The sequence below is a fragment of the Lynx rufus genome, unplaced genomic scaffold (genome assembly GCF_022079265.1).
Source record: "Lynx rufus isolate CCGP_SWC_20201006 ecotype Redwood Valley unplaced genomic scaffold, mLynRuf1.p SCAF_2, whole genome shotgun sequence".
NCBI lineage: Eukaryota > Metazoa > Chordata > Mammalia > Carnivora > Felidae > Lynx > Lynx rufus.
Window position 1 is genome coordinate 222,419,380 of NW_025814834.1, and position 21,927 is coordinate 222,441,306.

General features: G+C 65.0%; 2 protein-coding genes across 2 annotated transcripts; one reads left to right on the forward strand and one right to left on the reverse strand.

Moving 5' to 3' along the window:
• The first annotated feature begins 60 nt into the window (after positions 1-60).
• On the forward strand, positions 61-15,072 carry ACAP3 (ArfGAP with coiled-coil, ankyrin repeat and PH domains 3). Its single transcript, XM_047083425.1, is given in 25 exon segments — positions 61-211; positions 3,819-3,876; positions 4,578-4,697; positions 4,907-4,960; positions 6,060-6,118; positions 6,861-7,044; positions 7,514-7,558; positions 7,695-7,790; positions 7,875-7,949; positions 8,626-8,637; positions 9,245-9,357; positions 9,446-9,497; positions 9,744-9,844; positions 9,922-10,033; positions 10,332-10,540; positions 10,621-10,690; positions 10,835-10,929; positions 11,017-11,219; positions 11,365-11,472; positions 12,576-12,674; positions 12,791-12,855; positions 12,858-13,013; positions 13,195-13,304; positions 13,409-13,519; positions 13,640-15,072. Coding segments are annotated over 25 exon segments (2,502 nt in total). The 5' UTR covers positions 61-164; the 3' UTR covers positions 13,788-15,072.
• Positions 15,073-15,795: 723 nt separating this feature from the next.
• On the reverse strand, positions 15,796-20,118 carry SCNN1D (sodium channel epithelial 1 subunit delta). The gene is made up of 11 exons (XM_047083453.1): positions 19,737-20,118; positions 19,017-19,224; positions 18,717-18,907; positions 18,217-18,544; positions 18,018-18,116; positions 17,623-17,740; positions 17,144-17,222; positions 17,001-17,058; positions 16,761-16,837; positions 16,572-16,647; positions 15,796-16,453 (listed from the first exon to the last, which is right to left on the reverse strand). Exons 1-11 carry the CDS (start codon positions 20,102-20,104, stop codon positions 16,151-16,153), a joined length of 1,905 nt encoding a protein of 634 aa, XP_046939409.1. The 5' UTR covers positions 20,105-20,118; the 3' UTR covers positions 15,796-16,150.
• Between the last annotated feature and the right edge of the window lie 1,809 nt (positions 20,119-21,927).

Below are 21,927 nucleotides of genomic sequence, written 5' to 3' on the forward strand. Positions count from 1 at the left end.
GGCGGGGCGGGGCGGCGGCGCGGCGGCCTCATTCCGGGGCGGGCGGGCGCCGAGCGCGGCGCGGGCGGGCCGGCTGACGGAGGAGCGAGCGAGCGGGCCGGCCGGGGATGCCGCTCGGGGCTCAGCGGTCCTCGTGTCAGTGAGCGCCGCGCACCGCCGCAGCCATGACGGTGGAGTTCGAGGAGTGCATCAAGGACTCGCCGCGCTTCAGGTGCGCCCCCAGGGGCGGTGCGGCCCTTTGTGGTCGGCGGGGGTCGCCGCCCCCTCGGGGCACCCGGGGTCGCCGTGGGTGGGCGCACGGGGCGGGGGGGGGGCGTCGTTGCCGCCTTTGAGCCGGGGCACGGGAGCCGGGGGTGGGGGGGCGCGGGAGCTGGAGGACCCCTCCTCGGACAAAGCCCGCAGCCCCGGGCCCAAAGGCCTTGAACAAAAGATGCCCCTTGTGCCGGTCACCTCGCGCGGAGAGTGCGCGCGTGGGGGTGGGGTGGCCGCCGGTACAGCCACCTTTCCGTGGGAGTGTCCACCCCCGCTTTGTGTCTGCACCATCGAGCTGGCCACCTGCACGGGGCTGAGGCCCTCCTGGCCCTGCGGTCCTTCTCTGGCCGGGGTGGCCTGGGTGCCAGGAGCGTCAGTCCCTGGAATGTGTCTTGGTCCGTGTGCCCAAAGCAGTGCATGGGGGTCAGGCAGCAGGAGCCACGCTTCAGTCTAGGGCTGGCTGCTTGGCAGGGGTGACCTAGGGGCCTGGAGGTGTGGGCCCTAGGCTGAGAAGACTAGTTGGGATTTTCGGGTGGGGGTCCTGCCCTGTACCCAGCCCTGGGCTTGTCTGTTTAGTCCTTCCTGGTAGTGCAGGTGGGCTCACCCACGTGCACCACGAAGCACCCTCTGTGTGGCAGGTGCATATGCTTGTGTTCTGGTGCATATGCGTGAGCTCTGCTCCTCTGGACCCTCCCTTGAGGTGCCAGATCCTGGACGTGAATGTGTGGGTGGGCCGCACCCCTGGGCTGGCATGTTTGATGTGTACATGCAGACCAGGGATAGGTGCGTGCCTGCGTGAGTGCGTGTGCACGTGTCACTTTGTAACCTCTCTGTGTGGATATGTACACGGATGTATACACGTACTATGTGTTTATCACGCACATGTGAGTTCTGACACTAAACACACGTGTATTCTGACAGTAGGCATATGTATCTGTACATCTGTGTGTATCGTGTATACATATTTGAGTGTGTGTGTGTGTACTCTGTGTCACTGCCTGCATGCACATTTGATTGCACGTGAGTGTTTCTACCATGCTTCTGTGTACATGTGTCCTTGGTCACGCGTGTGTGTGCCTGCTGGGTCTTGGGTGTGCCGGCATGAGGACCTGTGTGTGGACGGACTGGTGAGCCTCAGCCCTGGTGCTCTTCCCCCTGGGTCCCTTGCACAACCATCACACAGGGACAGAGAGTCACAAAGGCTTGGGGAGGCTACGGATGAGGAGTCAGGGGTTGGTCCAGGAAGGGGCCCCAGGCAGAGGGGCTGGGGGGATCCTCTGCGTTCACCCATCTTCTGTTGCTGACTGGTTGAGGGAGGGGGTGTGAGCAGCTCAGGCACCTACAGTCGTGGGCCCCCACCACCACCCACTGCCCTCCAGGACCCAGGCCGTTGGGGGAGACATAGCCAGGGTCTTGGTCCTGGCTGAGGCACGCTAGCCTCACCCCCCCCCCCTCCTGCTTGCTCAGAAACCTCATGGTCCTTCTCCCCCGGAGTGGAGGGGTCCAGGCCCACCTTGCCTTGTCGGACTGGGGGCACTGGCATCCCATTCACCTCCTGGCCTTCCCTCCCACTAGCTTGGTCTGCCACCACTGTGGCACACAGTGGGTGCAGTGGCTGCCTGGGTTTTGCCATGCTTCTGCCCAGCTGGGCCTGGGAGGGGGGCTGAGGAGATTCATCTGAACCTTGGATCGTAGAAGCTACACCGTGTTGGTTTGGCGGTTGGGCTGTGATTTAACAGGGCGTTGAGGTTCTCTTGGGGGTCCACTGTCTCCTCCCCCACAGGGACTTCCGGTGGCAGGCCTGAGATGAGCCAGAGTGGGGCTGGGTGGGAGACTGTGGCCAGTGATGTGAGGCCAGGTGGCTTCAGACCTGGGAAGAAGGACCCTGCCTACATGCTCTTGGCCTCGGGAGAGCCCCACAGCCTTGGGATGCACGTGGGAGAGTCCAGACTCTTCCAGACAGGCCTGGAGGCGCAGCCCCCTAGTTCTTAGTGCCCCCTCCCCTGGGTGGGGCTTCAGGCGCTGAGTCATGGCTTTGGTGGGAGAGCCTGCCTCACCCTCCTCCTTGTCATACAAGCTGCTGAAGAAATCCTGGAGGGGGGGTGGACAGGAAAGGAGGTCTCGGGTCCTTGGGGGCCAGGGCTCCCAGGACAGGGTGCTGGTGCTTTGCTCTCTGCTGAGCACCCACTTGCCTCCCATGAGCACACTCATCAGCATCTGGTGCAGCCCCACCCTTGTGGGGGACCCCCCCCCCACCCTCCACCGGCCTTGCCCAAGGGCAGCAGCTCTCTGTGCAGCGGCTCAGGACAGTTGGGGCAGCCAGGGTTCCTGCTGCAGCATCCATTCCCGGTGCGTGTCTCGTACCTTCTCTGGAACTCAGAGTCCCCTTAGCTCCACTGGAAGGGATGGCGCTCAGAGAGGAGCCCATGTCCTGCCAGGGAGTGAGTGCGGTGGGGAACTTCCAAAGTCGCTGGCTGGGGCTGCCTGGCACCCTCCCCACAACTCCAAATTGTAGGCATGTGAGGGACTGGGAAACACTGGAACACAGCGCCCCCCCCCCCCCCCCGCCCCCGGCTGGCCATGAGGGCAGCGGGGGGGGGGGGGGGGACACTAGACCTGGATGGCCTTTGCTCTGCCTGACCCTGACCTAAGACCTGTCCCTGGATCTCTGCCTCTCACCTCTGGCCCTGTTGTCAGCCCCGGCCCTGATTCCCTGTTGTCCTTCATCCCCTGGAGGCCAGATGGGCCCAGTTCACCAGCTGAGTGGGTTGGGGGGGGGCGCCAGGATCCTGGCCCTCTTTCCCTGTTTCCTGTTCCCAGAACACGGGGAGGGGGTCACGTGCCAGATCCATCTGCCTTGCCTTCCGGGGATTCTCCCGTCTGTGGCTTCTCTGGTGATGTCATTCGTTAACTCTTCCCTCCCTGAGGCAGCCCCATTGTAAGGCTGTCCCGGTGGGAGTGGGCTCCTCTGAGGCCTGACCCACCACTCCCTTTGAGCAGACTGTGCTGTTTGGTATTCTGAGGTTGGAGGAGTCAGGGGGCACCCGTCCAACAGTTATTCTGGGGTCTCATAATCTGCCGGGACCGGAGAGAGCAGCTAGCTGGCCCATGCTTACGCGCCCTGAGACTGGCTGGCCCCAGGCTCCATAGGACCTAGGTGGGATCTGGGGTCAATTCAGCCCTGGAGTGGCCGGGCCAGGAGGGTGACCAGCAGCCCCTCTTTCTGTCCTCAGGGACTTGATGACCTTCTCTCCCTGGGGCCACAGCAGCCAGCTGCCATCATAGCCGACTGGGCCTCTCTCTGATGGGAGTGGTGGTGGGTGCTGGGCGGCTCTGGAGTCAGCTGGACCTGGGTCCCAGTCCCACACCCTCTGCCCAGGGGGCATCGGCCTTTGCCAGCTTCTATTTCCTGCATGTCTGAGGAGCGTAGGACAGCGAGTGGGCTGAGGGGAGCGGGTGGCCTAAGCCGAGTGGCCCCTTCTCACTGCAGACCCTCACAGAGAGGTGCGTGGGGCTGGGGACGCTGTGGCTTGGCGGGCCTGCAGCCACCTGTGTTCCTGTTGCAGGGCTACTATTGACGAGGTGGAAACAGACGTGGTGGAGATCGAGGCAAAACTAGACAAGGTGAAGGCGGGGCCCAGGGGTGAATGGAGGGTCCTGGGCTGCTCTCTCTGCCCCCGTGCCTGGCCCTGACCTGGCTCACACACAGGCTCGTGTATGAGTGTGTGTGTCTGTGTGCGTGTGTGATCAGGGCTCGGCCCCTCCCTCTGGGTTTGTGCCTCGTTCTCCCCGGCTGTACCCTACCTATCATACCTGTCCCAGGGGGCGCGTGCGGCACACGTGTGTCTCCTGTCAAGAGGGGGTAGGCCTTGGTGAGTCCCCCGCTGCCATCTTTTGGGCGAGGGGTGGGGATTGTTACTAGGGACGGGGTGGGGAGGGTGCTATTGAGTGGCTGGGTTGGGGGCCCGAGGGCAGGGGCAGGGGAGGAGAAGAGGGAGGAGGGAGGGGTAGCATCCCTGGGCACCCTCACTGGCTGGTCCTGCCAGCCCCCTGGCTAGGACCACATGCCCACCTGGGCCCTGGGTTCCCCAGTCTGGGCTTCGCTGTCCTGCTCCAGCCTTCTGCTCTGGAGCCAAGACCCACCCGCCACCTTGCTGCCCTCCCGGCTCCAGGTGGGTCACAGGGAGGGCTGGCTCACACGGCTGCCTGCGTCCCGGGCCCCGATGGGCCCTGGGGGGCTCCCGCCTCTGTGGCCTGATCTCTTGGAGGAGGCGAGGGCCGCCCCTTGCAGGCCATGAGAATGTGGCTCCTTCCGTCATCCGTAGCTGGTCAAGCTGTGCAGTGGCATGATCGAGGCTGGCAAGGCCTATGTCACGACCAACAGGCTCTTCGTGAGTGGTGTTCGAGACCTGTCCCAGCAGTGCCAGGGCGACACCGTCATCTCGGTGAGGGGGCGGCTGATCTCTGACCTCTAGACAGGGGTGGCACGGGCAGGCAGCCCCTTGACTGTGCCCAGGCCCTGGGAGCAGGTGGGCATCTGTGCTGGGCCGCAGGGGTGGGCGGCTCGGATACCTGTGGGTGGAGGTGCCAGCCACCCTGGGAACACAGCTGTCTCATCTGAGCAAGGGGTCTCCCCTGCCCCGCCTCCCCCTAGGAATGTCTGCAGAGGTTTGGAGACAGCCTGCAGGAGATGGTCAACTACCACATGGTAAGCCCTGGCCACAGTGCGGTGATGTATGGGGGCCTGTCCAAGGGCACATCCCTCTGGCTTCCCATCCCAGGCGCCCCCTCCACCCCCCCCCCCCCCCGCCGGCTCCCCGCAGGCCCCGCCCAGCCTGGAACGGCTGTCAGCTGGCTCAGAGGGAGCTGAGCTGGCGGGCTGCTGGGAAGCCACGTTCCTATTCTTCCAGTCTGTGGGGGTGGGGGGAACATCACTGAGGTGCTCTGCTGTGTCCCAGGTGAGGGCCAGGCAGTGGGGAGGTTATTTGGATCCTGGGGGTGGGAGGAGGTGGCAGCATAGTCGAGGCCTGAGGGCAATGGGGTCTCAGAGGCTGGTCCAGGGTCCCCCAGTTGAGCAGGGGTCTCTGGCCAGGCGGCAGAAGTATCTCCTAGGCTGACCCCACGTCCCCTGGTTAACTGCCAATCTCATTGCTACCCAGGCTGGGTCTGGTGACCTCAAGCCCCTCAGAGCCCCCAGCACAGGACACACAGAATAGGGCCCAAGGCACATGTGGGTGGTCAGACCCTGGCTTGGGAACCAGATCCCAGACTAAACAAGGAGCCCCACCCCCGCAGGGGAAGTTTAGAAATAAACCAGCTCAGGATAGCTCATTCTGCACTGTCTGTCAGTCTGTCTGTTCCCATTTAGGGCCCAGCCCTCCTCCCATGTTGGGAAGGATCTGACTATGGGTCTGGTCAGCGCCGTAGGGACCCCTGACCTGTTCCTAGGTCGAGTCCCTTGGAAGCTCTGGGCTCTAATCCTGTTCTTTCTCCTGTAGGCCTGGCCATCCTTGAGGTGGCCTCCCAGGGCCGGGAGGCCGTGTCTTGTGTATGCCTGCCCTGAGTTGGCATGGGGTGGTGCTCTGGTCTCTAGTCTGGCTGAGAGCCCAGTGGGGGAGATGGGCAGGTGGGCACAGCTGTGGCCTCTGGGCCACGCCCAGTCCCCTGGACCCTGTGAGGCTGGCTCTGGGGGGGCAAACAGCTGGAGCCCAAGCAGGGCTGGGCGGGGCTTTCCCTGGTCCTCATCTGCAGTGACAGGGGCTTGGTCCCTGGAGCCCTAACCCCACCGCCCCCACCTTGGCCCACAGATCCTGTTTGACCAGGCCCAGAGGTCTGTGCGGCAGCAGCTGCACAACTTCGTCAAAGAGTGAGTGGCCCCCAGAGCCCTGTGGGAGGCCTGGCCTCTGCTGGCCCTGGGAGGGGCTGGTGGTGGCACCTGTGGTAGCACAGGGAGCAGGTACAGCTACGCCTGATTGGGAGGGGGGATCCTGGGGCCTGCCTTCAAGACTGTGGGTGGGGGACTCGGCAGGAGCCAAGGCTTGGAGGCAGGACAGGCCTGGGGTCAAGGAAACAGTGCCTGGAGGGCAGGGTGAGGGGTCAAGGTGCACACAGGGTAGCCAGGAGGGCCTCGGGCAAGGAGTGAGGGTGGGCTATAGAAGGCATTAAGGTTGTGGGAGGGGTGGGGGCTGCACTGAGGCCTGACCTCTATGCCTCATGTGCAGTTGGGGTGCCTGTGGCACCCCCAGGTGAAGATGTAGAATTGAATCTGAGTTTGAGTCTGGGGTCCAGGGTGAGGCAGAGGGTCTCCCTAGGCTGGACTGGTCCTGGGAGTGAGGTGGTAAAGGGCAGGGGGAGGCCCTGGATCATGGGAGGGGCCCTGGTGGGAGAGGAGGAAGAGGAGGAGGAGAATAGGGGAGGGGAGAGAAGGAGGAGGAGGAGGAGAGCCGTAGCGGGGGGGGGGGGTGGGGTGCTGGGACTGGCAGGTGGGGAAGGGAGGCCCTGCCTGGGGGCACAGAGTGGGCACAAGTAGAGGGAGAGCATTTCATGGACGTGGGAGATCCTACATGCACCCCTCCCAAGACCCTGGCCTGACACCTGCTGGCCCTCAGGGACGTGCGGAAATTCAAGGAGACCAAGAAACAGTTTGACAAAGTTCGGGAGGACATGGAGCTGTCCCTCGTGAGGAATGCCCAGGCCCCACGGCACCGGCCCCACGAGGTGGAGGAGGCCACAGGTGCCTTGACCCTCACCCGGAAGTGTTTCCGTCACCTGGCACTAGACTATGTGCTCCAGGTCAGCGGCTGGGCACAGAGCAGTTGTGGCCTGGAAGGGGGTGGAGGCCGCTCCGTATTCCGACAGACAGACAGACAGACAGGGCTGTTGCTCGGAGGGGCCCCTCTGCCTCCAGAAAACCCGAGATGCCAGATCTCGGGAAGGGACAGGGTGGCGGGGTGCCCAGGCAAGGGTGGGCCGGGGACAGGGGTGGGGCTGAGGCCTTGAAGATCTTGCGGAGGGGGCCTTGGAAGGCCTGGGAGCAGGTCTGAGAATTTCTGGCTTTGCCCGTGGGAGGAACCCACGGTCCTGACGTGGGGAGGGACTCCTTGACCACGGGAGGGTGAGGCTGGCACAAGTGCAGGGAGCTGAAGATGAGCCGGGGGTCTCGGGGAACCACAAGCAAGCCTGAGAGGACTCTGCGGTAAGGGACAGTCCATGGGCTGCCTCGTCCCTGACACCCTTCACCCGTTCACCCCTCCCCTGGCAGATCAACGTACTCCAGGCCAAGAAGAAGTTTGAGATCTTGGATTCTGTGAGTGGCTGGTTGGTAGGGGTGGGGGGGCATTGGCCTTGAGTACAGGCCGTGAGGTGCAGGGGATGTGAGTGCACCTGCTGGGCCCCTGGGGGCCTGGTCCCACCTGTGCCCCCCCCCCCGCCCCTGCCTACAGATGCTGTCCTTCATGCACGCCCAGCACAGCTTCTTCCAGCAGGGCTATAGCCTGCTGCACCAGCTGGACCCCTACATGAAGAAACTGGCAGCCGAGGTGAGCCCGCGGGGTGGGGCGAGACCCAAGACCCGGGTCTCAGGAAGAATGTTCATGTCCCTCCCTGGTGCCCCTCCCCCACAGCTAGACCAGCTGGTGATCGACTCGGCAGTGGAAAAGCGTGAGATGGAGCGAAAGCATGCTGCCATCCAGCAGCGGGTGAGGCCCTGCACCCCCTGACCTCCGTGCATGGGAGGGGGACCCCAAGAAGCCAGTACCCCTCTCCCCCAGGCCTGCCCACGCTGCTTCGCTTACAAATGTGTGCTCAGAAGGAGAGGTCCCCGGGTTTTTTTTTTTTTTTTTTTTTAACGTTTATTTATTTTTGAGAGAGAACACGAGTCGGGGAGGGGCAGAGAGAGGGAGACACAGAATCCGAGGCAGGCTCCAGGCTCCGAGCTGCCAGCACAGAACCTGACACAGGGCTTGAACTCACGAACCCGTGAGATCATGACCTGAGCTGAAGTCGGATGCTTAACGACTGAGCCGACTGAGCTGCCCACTCTCTTCAGAGAGGTCTCCATTCTTAGGAGCCTCAGACGGCAGAGTAGAAGGGGCATCGGTCACTTAGGGGTCACTTAGAGGCCAGGCCTGGGTGGGCAGGGGAGCCAGCCCATCCGGGTTCCAGATGCTGGGGCTGGGGCTAGAGCGGGGACCCGGGGTTTCCTTCCTTTGAGGCCAGTGGTGGTCTCTGAGGCCTCAGTTGCTGGCTCTTGCCCAGACAGCCCCAGGGTAGAGGTGGGCTGCAGGTAGGAGTGACTGTTCCCAGACCACTGGGAGCCCACTCATCCGGCTCTCTCTCCCTCTTTGCACCCCCTCCTGCTCCTGGCCCCCTCAGACGCTGCTGCAGGTGAGTGGGAGTGCCCTGGGGGAGGGAATGGGGGGGGGGAGCAGTTGAGCAGGCAGGGCGGGGCCTCTGCCCTCCCCCGCCCCGCAGAGCTTCAGCACCAAGGACACCTCACTTTGCTGCGAGCACGCGGCGGCGGCTGGCACCAGCGGGGACTTGGGCTGAGCTGGACTGCATCCCCCGCGGGAACAGCAGCAGCTGTCCCTTTCTGCCCCCACTCAGCCAGGGGAGCAGGTGGCCGGGCCTCCTCTCCTGCCGCCGGACACACAGGACAACGCCCAGTGTCTCCTCAGTCTCTGTGAATGGAGCTCTCTGTCAGGCTGGCTGGAGCAGGCCCAGCTGGCAACGTGAATGGGGGACTCAGGATGGGGGCAGGAAGCTTCCTTCCTGATCCCAGAGCCTGCTGGCCCCACAAGGCTGGGGGTGTGGGCTGGGGCCCTCAGCTGTAGTGTGAGGCGTCTGCCCTCAGTGGGGTTTCAGGGTGAAGGTCCGTGCTGGGGTCAGAGGAGTGCCCCACCTCAGCGTTGGCTCTGGGGGAGCCTGGCAGGGCAGCAGTGTCCTCGCAGCCAGGCCGGGCACTCACTGGGGGCTGGGCTCCAACCACCCCCAGGACTTCTCCTACGATGAGCCCAAAGTGGAGTTTGATGTGGACGCGCCCAGCGGTGTGGTGATGGAGGGCTACCTCTTCAAGAGGGCCAGTAATGCCTTCAAGACGTGGAACCGGTGAGGGAGGGGCCTGCTCAGGGGGTCTGCGGGGTTAGACAGGGGGCTGGCCCTGCCTGACCCACTCCTGGCCCATCCACCTGCCCAGGCGCTGGTTCTCCATCCAGAACAGCCAGCTGGTCTACCAGAAGAAACTCAAGGTGCGCTTCAGGGCTGCTGGGGCTGGGTCAGTGACAGCCCGGCCCCTCCCCGCCTGGACCCCGGGGCGGGCTGGGCGGCGGGGGTTGCACAGGGTTGAGGGCACTGAGCCTGAATGGGCCGCCCGAGGGCAGAGACCACCTGGGTCTCAGATGGTCTGTGTCTCTAAAATGGAGCGATAAATGGGTGGTCAGCGCAGGGCCAGGGCTGCGTGCTGAGCGCAAGGGCCCCGGTGGTGCTGCCCGCAGGACGTGCTCACCGTGGTGGTGGATGACCTCCGTCTGTGCTCCGTGAAGCCATGTGAGGACATCGAACGGAGGTTCTGTTTTGAGGTCGTGTCACCCACCAAGTGAGGAGGCCCAACCCGGGGCGGGGTGGGGGAGGGAGCCCTTCCGCCCGCCCGGCCTGATGGTCCCCTTCCCCTAGGAGCTGCATGCTGCAGGCCGACTCAGAGAAGCTGCGGCAGGCCTGGGTTCAAGCTGTGCAGGCCAGCATCGCCTCTGCCTACCGGGAGAGCCCGGACAGCTGCTACAGTGAGGTGCGGCCCTCTCGGGACCCTCCACGTGTGTGCACACGTGCCTGCGTGCTGCAGAGAGGCAGCCCCTGCAGGCTGCGTGCAAGCGTGCATGTGAGTGTGAGCACGTGCTCATGCACACGTAGGTGTGCGCGTCGTGTGTACGTGAGTGTGAGTATGCGTGCACACACGGACACGCAGGCTTACGCTTCGGGCGTCCTAGCCTGTGCCGGCATCTCTGGGTGGGGGGGGAGAGGGGGCCCACCAGGGTGATCGAGGCTGGAACTCCTGAGGGCTGAGTGGCCCCTCACACCATCCCCAGAGGCTGGACCGCACGGCGTCTCCGTCCACGAGCAGCATCGACTCTGCTACGGACTCGCGGGAGCGCAGCGTCAAGGGCGAGAGCGTGCTGCAGCGTGTGCAGAACGTGGCTGGCAATAGCCAGTGTGGGGACTGTGGCCAGCCGGATCCCCGCTGGGCCAGCATCAACCTGGGGGTGCTGCTCTGCATCGAGTGCTCCGGCATCCACAGGTGCGCCCACTGGGTGGGCTGGGGCTGAGGTGCTGGGGTAGAGCCGCGCCCTGACTCACCCCTGCCTCCTCACCTCCCAGGAGCCTGGGTGTCCACTGCTCCAAGGTGCGGTCCCTGACCCTGGACTCTTGGGAGCCAGAGCTGCTGAAGGTATGTGTGGAGGCCATCTCAGACCGTTGGCAGGGGGTGGTGGCTGCGGGGGGTGGTGGCTCCCCGGGTCTGCAAGCCTGGGGGTGGGGGTGAGAAGGAGGGGCATGACCTGGGGCTGATGCCGCACACCCCTTCTCCTGCTAGCTGATGTGTGAGCTTGGAAACAGCACCGTGAACCAGATCTACGAGGCTCAGTGTGAGGGGCCAGGTGGCAGGAAGCCCACAGCCAGCAGCCCTAGGTGAGGTTGGGGGGGGGGGGGCAGCCTAGACGGGGCCAGGGCAGCCCCCACCCACGCGGTGCAGCCTCACGGCCATCCCTGGTGCAGGCAGGACAAGGAGGCCTGGATCAAGGACAAGTATGTGGAAAAGAAGTTCCTGCGGAAGCCACCGTCGGCACCAGCCCGGGACGTCCCCCGGCCCTGGAGGGCGCAAAAGTGCCAGCGCCACCACAGCTCCCCCCGGGTCCCCACTGCCCGCCGCAAGGTCCGGCTGGAGCCCATCCTGCCCTCTGTGGCTGCTCTGTCCTCAGGTGCCAGCAGGCTGCTCCCTGAGCTCACGTGCCCACGCAGAGTTGGGGACGGGCTCCAGCAGGGAGGAGGAGGGAGGCAGGGACTACCAGCATGACTTGGGCACCCTACCTCGCCTTGGGTCTCAGTCTCCCCTCCTCCCCGCAGCAGGTGCTGTGGAGCGCAAGTTCCGGAGGGACTCTCTCTTCTGCCCGGATGAGCTGGACTCCCTCTTCTCCTACTTCGATGCTGGGGCTGCTGCAGCCGGTCCACGGAGTAAGTGCCGTGAGGGCCCTGGCCCCTGTCACCCGACTCCCCTCAGTGAGGCCAGCAGAGCAGGGCCAGGCATGCTCATCTTGAGGTGGGTGAGTGTGGACAGCCTTAGCCATGTGCTCGGAGACCAGAGGGACAGGCGTTTTTTGCAGGAAGGACTGGGCTGGGGCTGGGGAGAATTCAGGGGTCAAGCAGGGATAAGGTTGAGATAGCATCTCAAGGGTCTGGGGTTACTTGGCCACTGACTTGGAGACCGAGGCCCTGATCCTCGAGAGTGATGTGTATGAATTGTGTGCGCGGTGCGCACATTGGAGTGTATGTGGGCGTGTGGCTGGATGTGCGCATAGGCATATAGGTACGTGTGTGTGTGTGTGCACGCATGTGCATGCTGGGGGCCTGGACAGCTGTGTGCTGGAGCCAGCCCGTGAGAGAACTGTGCACCCTTCCCAGCCCCTCTTGGAGTTGGGGGCCACATGCTACGAGCAGGGTTTCCCGCCAAGGGCTTCCTGTTAACGATTTACCAGCACCCAGTGGTCTGGAGCACTTGTAGAGCCTTTCTGGGCAGTGTAGGCAGAAGGTGTGGACCCAGGCCAAGAACAGACAGGGGTGCTGGGGGTGACAAGGGCGTGCCCTCAGGCAGCAGAGGGCGCTGCCTCACCATTCCTAAGCCTGGGGCTGCCCTTGGGTAAGCCAGCTATTTCACTCAGCATAGTGGGGGAGGGGGAAAGGAGGTGGGGGTGTCCCAGGGCTTGGCAAAGACCCCTTGCTGCACAGTGACCTCCCAGGGTGCACTCAGCACAGACAGGGCTGAATATCCTCTGTGCATGGTCATGCTTCCGCCCATCCATCCTGCCGGGGCTGACCTGCTGGGGGGTGGGGGGTGGCTTCCCCTGGAGTTGTGCCCTCTGATGCGTTACTTTGGCTCCTTTGAGCCCTTCCTTGGTTTTCTCCCCTCCCCACCCCACCCCCCCATCCTAGGCAGGGCTCCCCTCCCCTCGTGGCAGCAGATCCTGTCCCTGGAGGATGGATGGGGCTTCCAGCCTTCCCGCAGGGCTCCAGCAGGAGTCAGGAGCTCTAAGGACCCCCTCTGTCCCCGGACCCCGCAGGTCTGAGCAGCGACAGTGGCTTAGGAGGCAGCTCTGATGGCAGCTCTGACGTTCTAGCCTTTGGCGGAGGCTCTGTTGTGGACAGTGTCACTGAGGAGGGTGGGTGTGCCCCCTCCCCCCCTCCCCCCTCCCCCCCCCCCCGTCCCCGCCCCGGCCCTCCCCAGCCCCACCCCCGGCCTGGTCACAGCCCCTGACCGCAGCACCTCTCCCCGTAGAGGGTGCAGAGTCGGAGGAGTCCAGCGGGGAGGCGGATGGAGAAGCAGAGGCCTGGGGCCTGGCGGGACGTGCGCGAGCTGCCTCCCTGGTCTACTGGCGCACCGAGCGGCGCGAACCCGAGACCTCCGAGCGCTGGCCATGGCGCTGGCGCACGGGGCAGAGGTCAACTGGGCCGACGCGGAGGACGAGGGCAAGACGCCTTTGGTGCAGGCTGTGCTGGGGGTGAGCAGGCGCAGGGGGGTGGCACAGGGCACAGGTGCATCTTCAGAGCCCCGCTTTCTTCTGGCGCCCACACAAGGGCCCCTTGTGCCCGCCCCCCCCCCCCCCCCCCCCCCCCCCCCCCCCGAGATCAGAGAGGAGCCATTTCCCTCAGCTTAACCTGACTGTATACTCGGCTCCCCAGGGCTCCTTGATTGTCTGTGAATTCCTTCTGCAAAACGGAGCAGACGTGAACCAAAGAGACAGCCGGGGCAGGGCGCCGCTGCACCACGCCACACTCCTGGGACGCACGGGGTGAGTCTCTGGCGCCCCTCCTGCCCGCCCAGGGAAGGGGGGCTGGGCCCCCACCTCCTCCCGCCCCCGGCCAGCCCCGACCCGTCCCCTCCACCCTTCTCCAGTCAGGTCTGCCTGTTCTTGAAGCGGGGGGCCGACCAGCACGCCTTGGACCACAAGCAGCAGGACCCACTGAGCATCGCGATCCAGGAGGCAAACGCGGACATCGTCACTTTGTGAGCGCTGACGGGGCCGTCGGGGGTGGGGCGCGAAGGCTGGGGGCTCTGGGGGAAGGAGCGCGTCCCGCTCTCGCCCTCCCCGCCCCTCCACACCTCACGCCGCCGCGCCTCCCCCAGGCTCCGGCTGGCCCGCATGGCTGAGGAGATGCGAGAGGCGGAGGCGCCCCCGGGCCAGCCGGGCCCCCTGGCGGGCAGCAGCCCCACGGAGCTCCAGTACCGCAGGTGCATCCAGGAGTTCATCAGCCTCCACCTGGAGGAGAGCTAGGGCGGCCAGGCCCCTGCCCCGCCCGGGACGCCCCGGCCATTCCCTGGAGCCCCAGCCGCCTGCTCTGCCCTCCCGGGAGCCGCCCGACCCCCAGGGCCGTGAGAGGGACCCCAGCACGGGGTCTTCTGAAGCCCCACGTTCCCCCCTGGGAGGTGCTGCGTCATCTGATGCCCCTCGCCGCACCCGGGGACCCTCCGTCTTCAGGTGGCCCCTTCCTCGGGAGCCCGGGTCGCTCATGTCACAAACCACTCTCAAGGCCCCGTGTCACCTTGTGCCCCTCAGAACCACCCTCCCTCCCCCGCTCTGGGGCCGGTGTCACCTCGTGCCCCCACCTTTACTGCCATGGAACACTGACCTGCTAGTTGGGTCCCTCCTACACACCCCCAGAGCCCCTCTGCTAGGCCTTGGGGCTGGTGGCTGGCCACCAGCGCCTTTCAAGGGCAGAAGGGGACAGCCCATCCAGGGAATCAACCCGTGTACCTCACTTAGTGACCGGCATCCAGGCTGGGCTTCTCGGGTGCTGGGCGGGGGGGGGTGGGGTGGGCTGTGGCCTGGGGCCTCAGCCCTGGCTGGACGCGGGCGTCCCGAGGCCATGTGGCTGGCCACGCAGGCCCCAGTCCTGGGCAGCCCGAGACCTGTCTCTGCCTCCTCCAGAGGCGCTTGGCCCAGAGCCGGTGCATAAAGGACTTTGGCACTTTCCGCCCCTGCATCCGACATTCTTTGTCACAGACCGAGCGGATTTTCTACAACGATCTCTTTCTCACTTTGTCTTGTGTCTTTTCTCTGTGGACTCTTGAGGGCCACCTGGACGGGCCCGGCTCTGCCTGCTGCTGGGGGGGGGGGGGAGGGGTGGGGCTCCTGCAGCTCTGTTCTGCCCCTCACCTGCCTCGCTCCTCTAGCTGGGCCCTTGGATGGGCCCAGGGGTCGCTCAGCTCACTCCCCAGGGCCCACCAAGGTGTTCGCTCTGCATTCCCCTTTCCTGGAGCCCTGGGGCAGTGGCTGGGCCTCTCCCCAACTTACATCCTTGGTCAGGCCAAGGCCAGTTGGCCGGTCACTATGCAAAAACTGTCCAGGGAGGCTCCATTGGCGGCAAGGTGGGTGCTGACTAAGCGCCCCCCCATCTCCCTTGCCTGTTGGCCGTGACCCCTACAGAGCAGAATTAACTCCCTCCTTTCTCCCTGCTTGAGCTCTGCCCCCACCTCCCACCCCACCACCTGCATCAGGGCCTCGGGCTGGCAGGACCCGCCCCCTGCTCCAGATCACAGTTAATAAACTGCTGCTTGCACCCCTGCCTGTCATTGGCTCACCCGCCTCACTCCACTCTGTCTCAGCTGGGGAGGGGGTGTCTCCGGGTCACCTGCCTTCTCCAAGGGGTGGCCCTGAGTGGGGTAGCACCAGTGCCCCCAAAGGACACAGTAAGTCAGAACCCAGCCTCTGCCTGCTGGGGACCTGCTGGGGACCTGTGGCCTCTTTGATGGAAATCGACTCCCAACACCAACAGGCCCCAATCCCTGGGCCCTCCGCCTTTCTCTGGCCTGGACTGTGGCCCCTGGAGGGAGTAGGAGTGGATGCAAAGCGGTGGGGGTGATCTGGGTCTGGTCTTGTCTCCTGGGCAAGCCCTGGTTCTGCAAGCTAGCGGTGGGCACAGCTGCCCTCCTGCCCCCTGGCCCCCACAGCATGTCTGTGGCTCTGAGGGGTGTGGTGGTGCAGCCTGGGGGTTCCAGCTTACTCAGGAAGGGTGACTGGGGAGGTGCACACACTCGGCCACCAGGTGAGATCACAAGTTTTATTACAAAGCAGCCCAAGGTCACCAAGGTTACCTTGGCCTGGCCCTACCCTTCCTTCCACCTGTCCTGAGTTAAGGAAGGCTCTGCCTGATGCCCGCACACACCTACACATAGGTGTAGACAGATATGTTGGCACACTCAGAAGCACACGTACGTTTTTACGTGACAGTGACACCAAACACAGGCACACTCCCATGTGGAGGTCCCCCCCACCCCCTCGCATGCACACACTCACGGGTACGTACAGACTAGACGCAGGCATCCAGAGTGGTGGGGACACTCCCCTCCCCCCTGCCCTGGGCCTCCTTGAGTGAGGCCACCCCTGGGCCACCCCTGGGCTGATGAGAGGGCCCAATGGGCTGGGCACCCTGGTGCCTGCCTGCCTGCCTGCGGGCTCCGTGCTGCTGCTTCCTGGGCCCTGGGCTTGGCTTGGCTGCCTGGTGGTGGCTCTGTGGGGCTGGTCTGGTTCACTCTGGGCAGCCAGGAGAGCCCACCGCTCCCATATTCCTCAGGGTCAGAACAAGCTCAGGCTGGTTCAGGTGTCAGGAGGCTGGGGCTCTCACTTGGCCTAACTCTTCAGCAAAGATTCCTGCCACAGCTCCCAGAAGCGGCATGGGAGAAGAGGCCGGCAGGGCCCCCCAGATGATTAACGTCGTTCCTGCAGTCAGTGGGCAACTGGCTGGCCTCCGGCTTGGCGTGGGACGCCACTGTGGCTGCCCCTGTCTGGGACCCCCGAGTTCTGCGGAGCCGGCGGCAGCCCAGTAGCAGTGTGAGGGCTACGGCATCGAGCAGCAGCTCCAACAGCTCCAGGACAGAGAGGACAGAGGAGCCGAACCACAGGCTCCAGAGGCTGCCCATGGCTGAGAGCAGCTCGGGCACCTGCAGGCATCAGTGGGCGGTGAGCAGGTGCACAGGGCTGCGCCATGGCCGGGCCCCGGGGGGTCTGACCAGGGCTGGTCCTGCCCCCACCACAGCTCTTGGTTCCTGGCTGGCTCACCGAGTAAACGGGTGTCTCCTCCACTGTTCGGTAGTTGAGCTCCTGGTAGAAGATGTTCACCTTGGCCATGTTGCTCCTGGGGCAAGGCAGAGGTGTGAGGGGCAGGGCTCCTCCTTGGGGCCCAGAAGGTCAAGGCTCTCAGGGGGAGGGGCCCGGGCGAGACCTCTGGAGGAGGAGGAGTGCACCCACCTGAGGCTTGGGCTTGGGCTCTTGCTCTGGCTTGAGCTCCTGCGGCCTGGCTTGCCCAGCACAGCCAGGATCCAGTCCTGCACACAGAAGCCTCGTTGTGGCCACTGCTCCTCCCAGCCCTCAGGGTGCTGTGGGGCAGGGGTAAGAGCAGGGGTACAGCCTGGTCCAGGGTGGGCTCTTTGGGACCTGTGAGGCCCACCAGCTTGTCAGCCCCTCACCCCACCCCTTCAGCGGACTCACAGCTGACTTGGAGGAAGGCCACCTCGAGGTCCCGGCAGAGAGCTTGTAGGAAGACTCCCTAGGAGAGGCAGATCCCCATAACACTCCTGCTGTCGTGCTATGGCAGTGACCCCTGACCCTGAACCCCAGCACTTGCCACTCACCTGCAGGACCTGGGGCAGCGGGAGGCACAAGGAAGTCGGTGTGTCCCCAGGTCCCTGTAGAGGCGGTAGAAGCAGTGGCCTGCAGAGGTGGGGGGGGGGGTCACAGATGAACCCATCACCCCGACCCAGGGTGGCGTGGAGGAGAGCTTTCTAGGTTGACCAGGCCTGACCTCCTTCCACCCCCAGGGGAGGGCGTGGCGGAGGGGGGCGTGGCGGAGCGGGCGGAAAGGGGCGGGGTGGAGCGGACTGGGCGGGGCAGGGCGGAGTGGGGCGGGGAGGAGCGGGCAGGGCGGAACGGGGCGGGGCGGACGCGAGCGGGCGGGGCGGGGCGGGGCGGGGCGGAACGGGGCGGGGTGGAACGGGCGGGTTGGGGGGGGGGAGCGGGCAGGGCGGGACGGAGGGGGCGAGGCGGAACGGAGCGGAATGGGGCGGGGCGGGCGCGAGCGGGGCGGGGCGGAACGGGGCGGGGCGGGTCTCACCCCAGGCTGGGTGCCGGGAGTAGCTGCAGTACTGGGCCCCTGCCGGCAGAGGGTAGAAGTAGTAGCCGCAGGAGCAGGTCTCCACCATGAGCTGCTGGAAACAGGATACCAGGCAGGCCTGGGGGGACAGCAGGGGACACGGGCTGAAGGTTCCAGAGGCAGCCATCCCTCCGCCAGAGCGTGCAGGAGGTCCTGGCTCAGCTCCTTCTCAGCAGCGCACCTGCCTTCCCTGGGCCCTCCTCCATCACCCCCTCCCCCCTTCCCCCAGCCCTCCCCGCCTCTCCCCATTTCGTCCCTCCCCCCCCAACTTCCTCTCCTGACCGTCCTCTCCCCCGGCCTCCCCTGGGTCCTCCCTGAGACGCTCCCTTCCTCCCACCCCATGGCCCCAGACTCACCTGCAGGGTATAGGAGGCATTGTACAGCAGCTGCCCACCCACACCCTCCACACCATCGGTGCAGTGACTATAGGGGCTCCCCAGCCGGCGCACCTCGTCCTGGGGGAGGGAGAACGCTACAGTCCCACTCTTGTCCCGGCCCTTGAGGCCCCAGGGTTGGGCAGGCAAGTGGGGAGTGGGCGGGACGGGGCGCACCCACCTCTCGGATGCCGATGGTGGTCTCGGTCCCCGGCCGGATGCTGAAACCCTGGTGCTCCAGGAAAGGTGTGTGGTCACGTTCATGAATCATGACTTTGATGCCAGCCTCCGTGGACAGCAGCGGGAGGTGGTCCTGCTGCTCAGTCCTGAGGACCAGGCTGATTCCTGGGGGAAGAAGCGGGGTGAGGCCAGGCTGGCCAGGATGCCTTCTCCCCCACTCCGCCTGCGGCTGGCACTCACCATGGGTGATGCCCGGGCGCTGCGCAGCCCAGACACCATTGAAGGTATAGCAGCTGCCATAGGTGGGGTGGTGGAACGTCTGGAAGTGCCTGGAGCCGGGAGCCACACTCAGACCAGCACCCTCCTCTGACCCATGACCCCACTGCATGTGGCCTGAGGGACTCTGACCTGCGTCATCTCTGGAGGAAACTCAGCGGTGGCACCCACATCTGCAGGGTGGAGCGAGGGGAGCAGCCACCCGCCCGCCCCACCCCTACTCACCGGGCCTGGCAGTCCCGGCCGTCGAATTGGCAAGAGAAGACAAAGTGGCCACCGTGGCTCTGGTGGCTGTCCTCGTGGGCAGCGGGCAGCAGGGCCAAGATGCTCACATAGTGGAAGCGGTACCATTCTCGGGCGGCTGTCACACCTGACGAGAAGGCCCGGTAGAAGCAGTCTCCGCCTGTGCTGTTACACTGAGGGGCATGGGGTCAGCACAGCACAGCCTCCCTGCCTGCCCACGCCCAATGCAGAGCCCTGCAGAATGACGGCTCGCCAGGACCTTTCAGGCCTAGGGACACTCACCAGTCTGAAACCCACTCTGTTCTGGCCACCTGGGTGGCTCAGCCTCTGCAGACGGACGCTGCGGTCCAGGTAGAAGGCAGGCCGTGGGCCCTGGTCGTCGGCAAAGGGGCCATCCCCGTCCTCGCTGAAGTTGAATTTGTAGAGAGAGCGGATGTTCTCCCGGGCGAACCGATCGAGTGCCTGCAGATGGTGGCGGACTGAGCTCGGCCTGGCGGGTGGAGAGGTCAGGGCGAGGGAGAGGGGTGAGCTGAGCCAGGGCCACCCCCGAAAGTCCCCCGCATCAGTCACGGGATACCGCTGGGGACAGCGGCCTCGCCCCATCCTCGGGAAGCCTGAGCTTCAAACTGGGCTGCAGAGTGAGGTCGGCACCCCCCCCCCCGCCCCCAGCCTGGCCTGGAGCCCGCGTGCACTCCACCAACCTTCCGGCACAGCCACTGCTCCCCCCCTCTTTGCCCCCTCTGCCTCCCCACCTGGAATGTTATCCTGCTCTCTTCGCCGGTACCCCCCAACCCGAACCCTTGCTCCAGGCGGCCCAGCACCTGGGTGTCTGGGTGACACTGACCACTGCAAGCTCCAACTGGCTCTTCCTTGTCTGGTACCCGTCCCACCCCCCACTCCCCAACCAGAGGCTCAGGGTTCCTGAGCCAGCGGAGCTTCCACTGTGACCCCGCCTGGGGAGACACCCGCGGGCTGCAGAGGTGAGGAGTCAGGAACCCTCACCTGTGTGGGTTCACGTCACACAGAGTGACCGACGGGAAGAGCTTTCGCTCCGAGTGCACGGACACGGTCATGATGACCGGGTAGCTCCAGTACTGCTCAAAGAGGAGCCCAAACTGCCAGTAGAGTGCACCCAGGGCACCCAGGAACAGCAGCCCCCAGGATGCCGTCTTGAGGCGGTTCTGGCTGGAGCAGACGAGGCGGGTGGCGCCATGGATGGTGGCGTTGGTGCAGAAGAAGGTGAACAGCTCCCGGAAGGAGGCGTGCAGCTCCACGAGCCCCTCCCCTTGCCCCTCCTCGTCCTGGGGCTGAGGTGGCGGTGGCAGCTGGGCATCGTGGGACTCCGGGGAGCCACCGGATGCCTGGGCCATAGCTCCTGCCTGCGCCCAAGAAGCAAGCTTTGGTGTGGCCCCTGCCTGGTGCCTGGCCTGACTCCCACTCAGGCCTCCTCACCCCAGGCTGGGAGGACTTCCATTCTCTGTCCCCGGGAACTCTAGGGACAGTTGTGTCCCTCGGCCGCCTGTGGCACAGCCCAGCCTGCTGATGCTTGAAAGAGGCCCTATCAGAGGCTCGGGACCAGTCCTGCAGCCATCCCCCCCCCCAACCCCTGGCCGGGCACCAGGCGGCCTCCTCAGGCATGCCTCATCGCAGCCAGAGCTGGGTCTGGCTGGTGGGGATGGGGACAGTGGAGGGTATGGTGTCTAAGCCCTGCCCGAAACTGTTTGCAGGCTGGCTTGAGGCTGGGTGGGTCTCTGCTACTGTCCCCTAAGTGGGGCAGGGGCCTCTGGGGGAGGGGCAGGCCAGGTGGCCTGCTTGTCTGGGTTGTGTCCTTGGCCCAGAGCCAATGTGGAAAGTCTGGGGCCCTGGAAAGACCAGACTCTGGGCCCCAGTGGCCTCTACCAACCCTCAGTGGCCAGTACGGCCACATTTGATTGGGACGGACAGAAGCAGGCTGCTCGGCCACGTCTGGGCCAAGGGTCAGGCCTGAGTGTCGCTCAGTGCCGTGGGCCCACAGCGAGGCGTCATCTACCAAGTTGTGTCCCCAGCGAAGCCCTGTTTGTGGACCTTGGGCTTCAGGAAGAGCAGGCAGGGGTCAGTGGGCCAGCCAGCGGTGGGGACCTGAGGGCCCCAGAGAAGTAGAGCCACAGACCAGGGCCCCCAGACCCCCACCCAGTTCCTCCAGCACACAGGGACATGGGACCCTGATTAGGCCAGGCCTGCGAGCCCTGAACACGTGCTGAGTCACCGCACGGGCTTCCGGCGGACTTTCCACATTGTCCGCATCTTGATCTGAATCACTAGGCCTCCTTGCACCCAGGGTATGGCCTCCTGAGCTCTGGCCCCCTCCTGAGGCACCTGGGGAGGGGGCTGAGCCAGGGGCAGCGGATGAGCATCTGCCAGCACAGGCCCGGCCCGGTACACCCAAACGGGCTGCTCCCGTGAGCTCCGGGAACCTGCATGTTGGAGCAGGCTGTAGGTACGGCTTCGCAGGGCCACAGGTACAGGTGCGGGTAGGTTGGCCTCCCTTCCCAGCTTCAGGTTTGCGGGCCTCCCTCGTGCCTGGCCAGGAGCAGGTACCAGCACAGGGTGCTAACGGTGGGTCTCACGTGCACAGAGCTCCGCTCACACGCGTGTCCCCCGTGATCAGAGCGGGCCTTCACGGGTGAGGTAGGAGCCTCAGCTGTGTGTTATAGGTTAGGCAAGAGGAGCTCCAGAAGGTTCTCTCTGAATCCAGGAACCATGTTTACCCTCCCCCACACGTGTAGCCCAAACCAGCCCCCTTCTGCCCCAGCTGGGGCTATCAGGGCAGGAAAAGGGGAGGCCCTGAAGATGGGGATCTGGAGGACCAGTGAGAGCCCCCAGGGCTTCCTGAGATAGGGGCAGGGTCCAGACACCTGGGAAGAGGGCCCCGGATGCACTGGGGTGAATGTGGGCACTCGGGATCCGAGAAGCCTCAAGCCAGACACAGCAGGAGCAGGGGCGACGGCCCCTTCGGACACACTCGCACACGCACGTGCGTGTGCAAATACACGTTCTCCTGTCACACGCACCAAGCCCTCAGTGGGGACTACACGACCCTCATCTCTCGCCCCTTGTGCATGCTGGTGCTCCAGGTGACCCGTGGGACACAGCGCCCTCCACTTCAGGCTAGAGAGACCCCCAGAGAAGACCTTCCCTCCCTGCCCCGGCATGG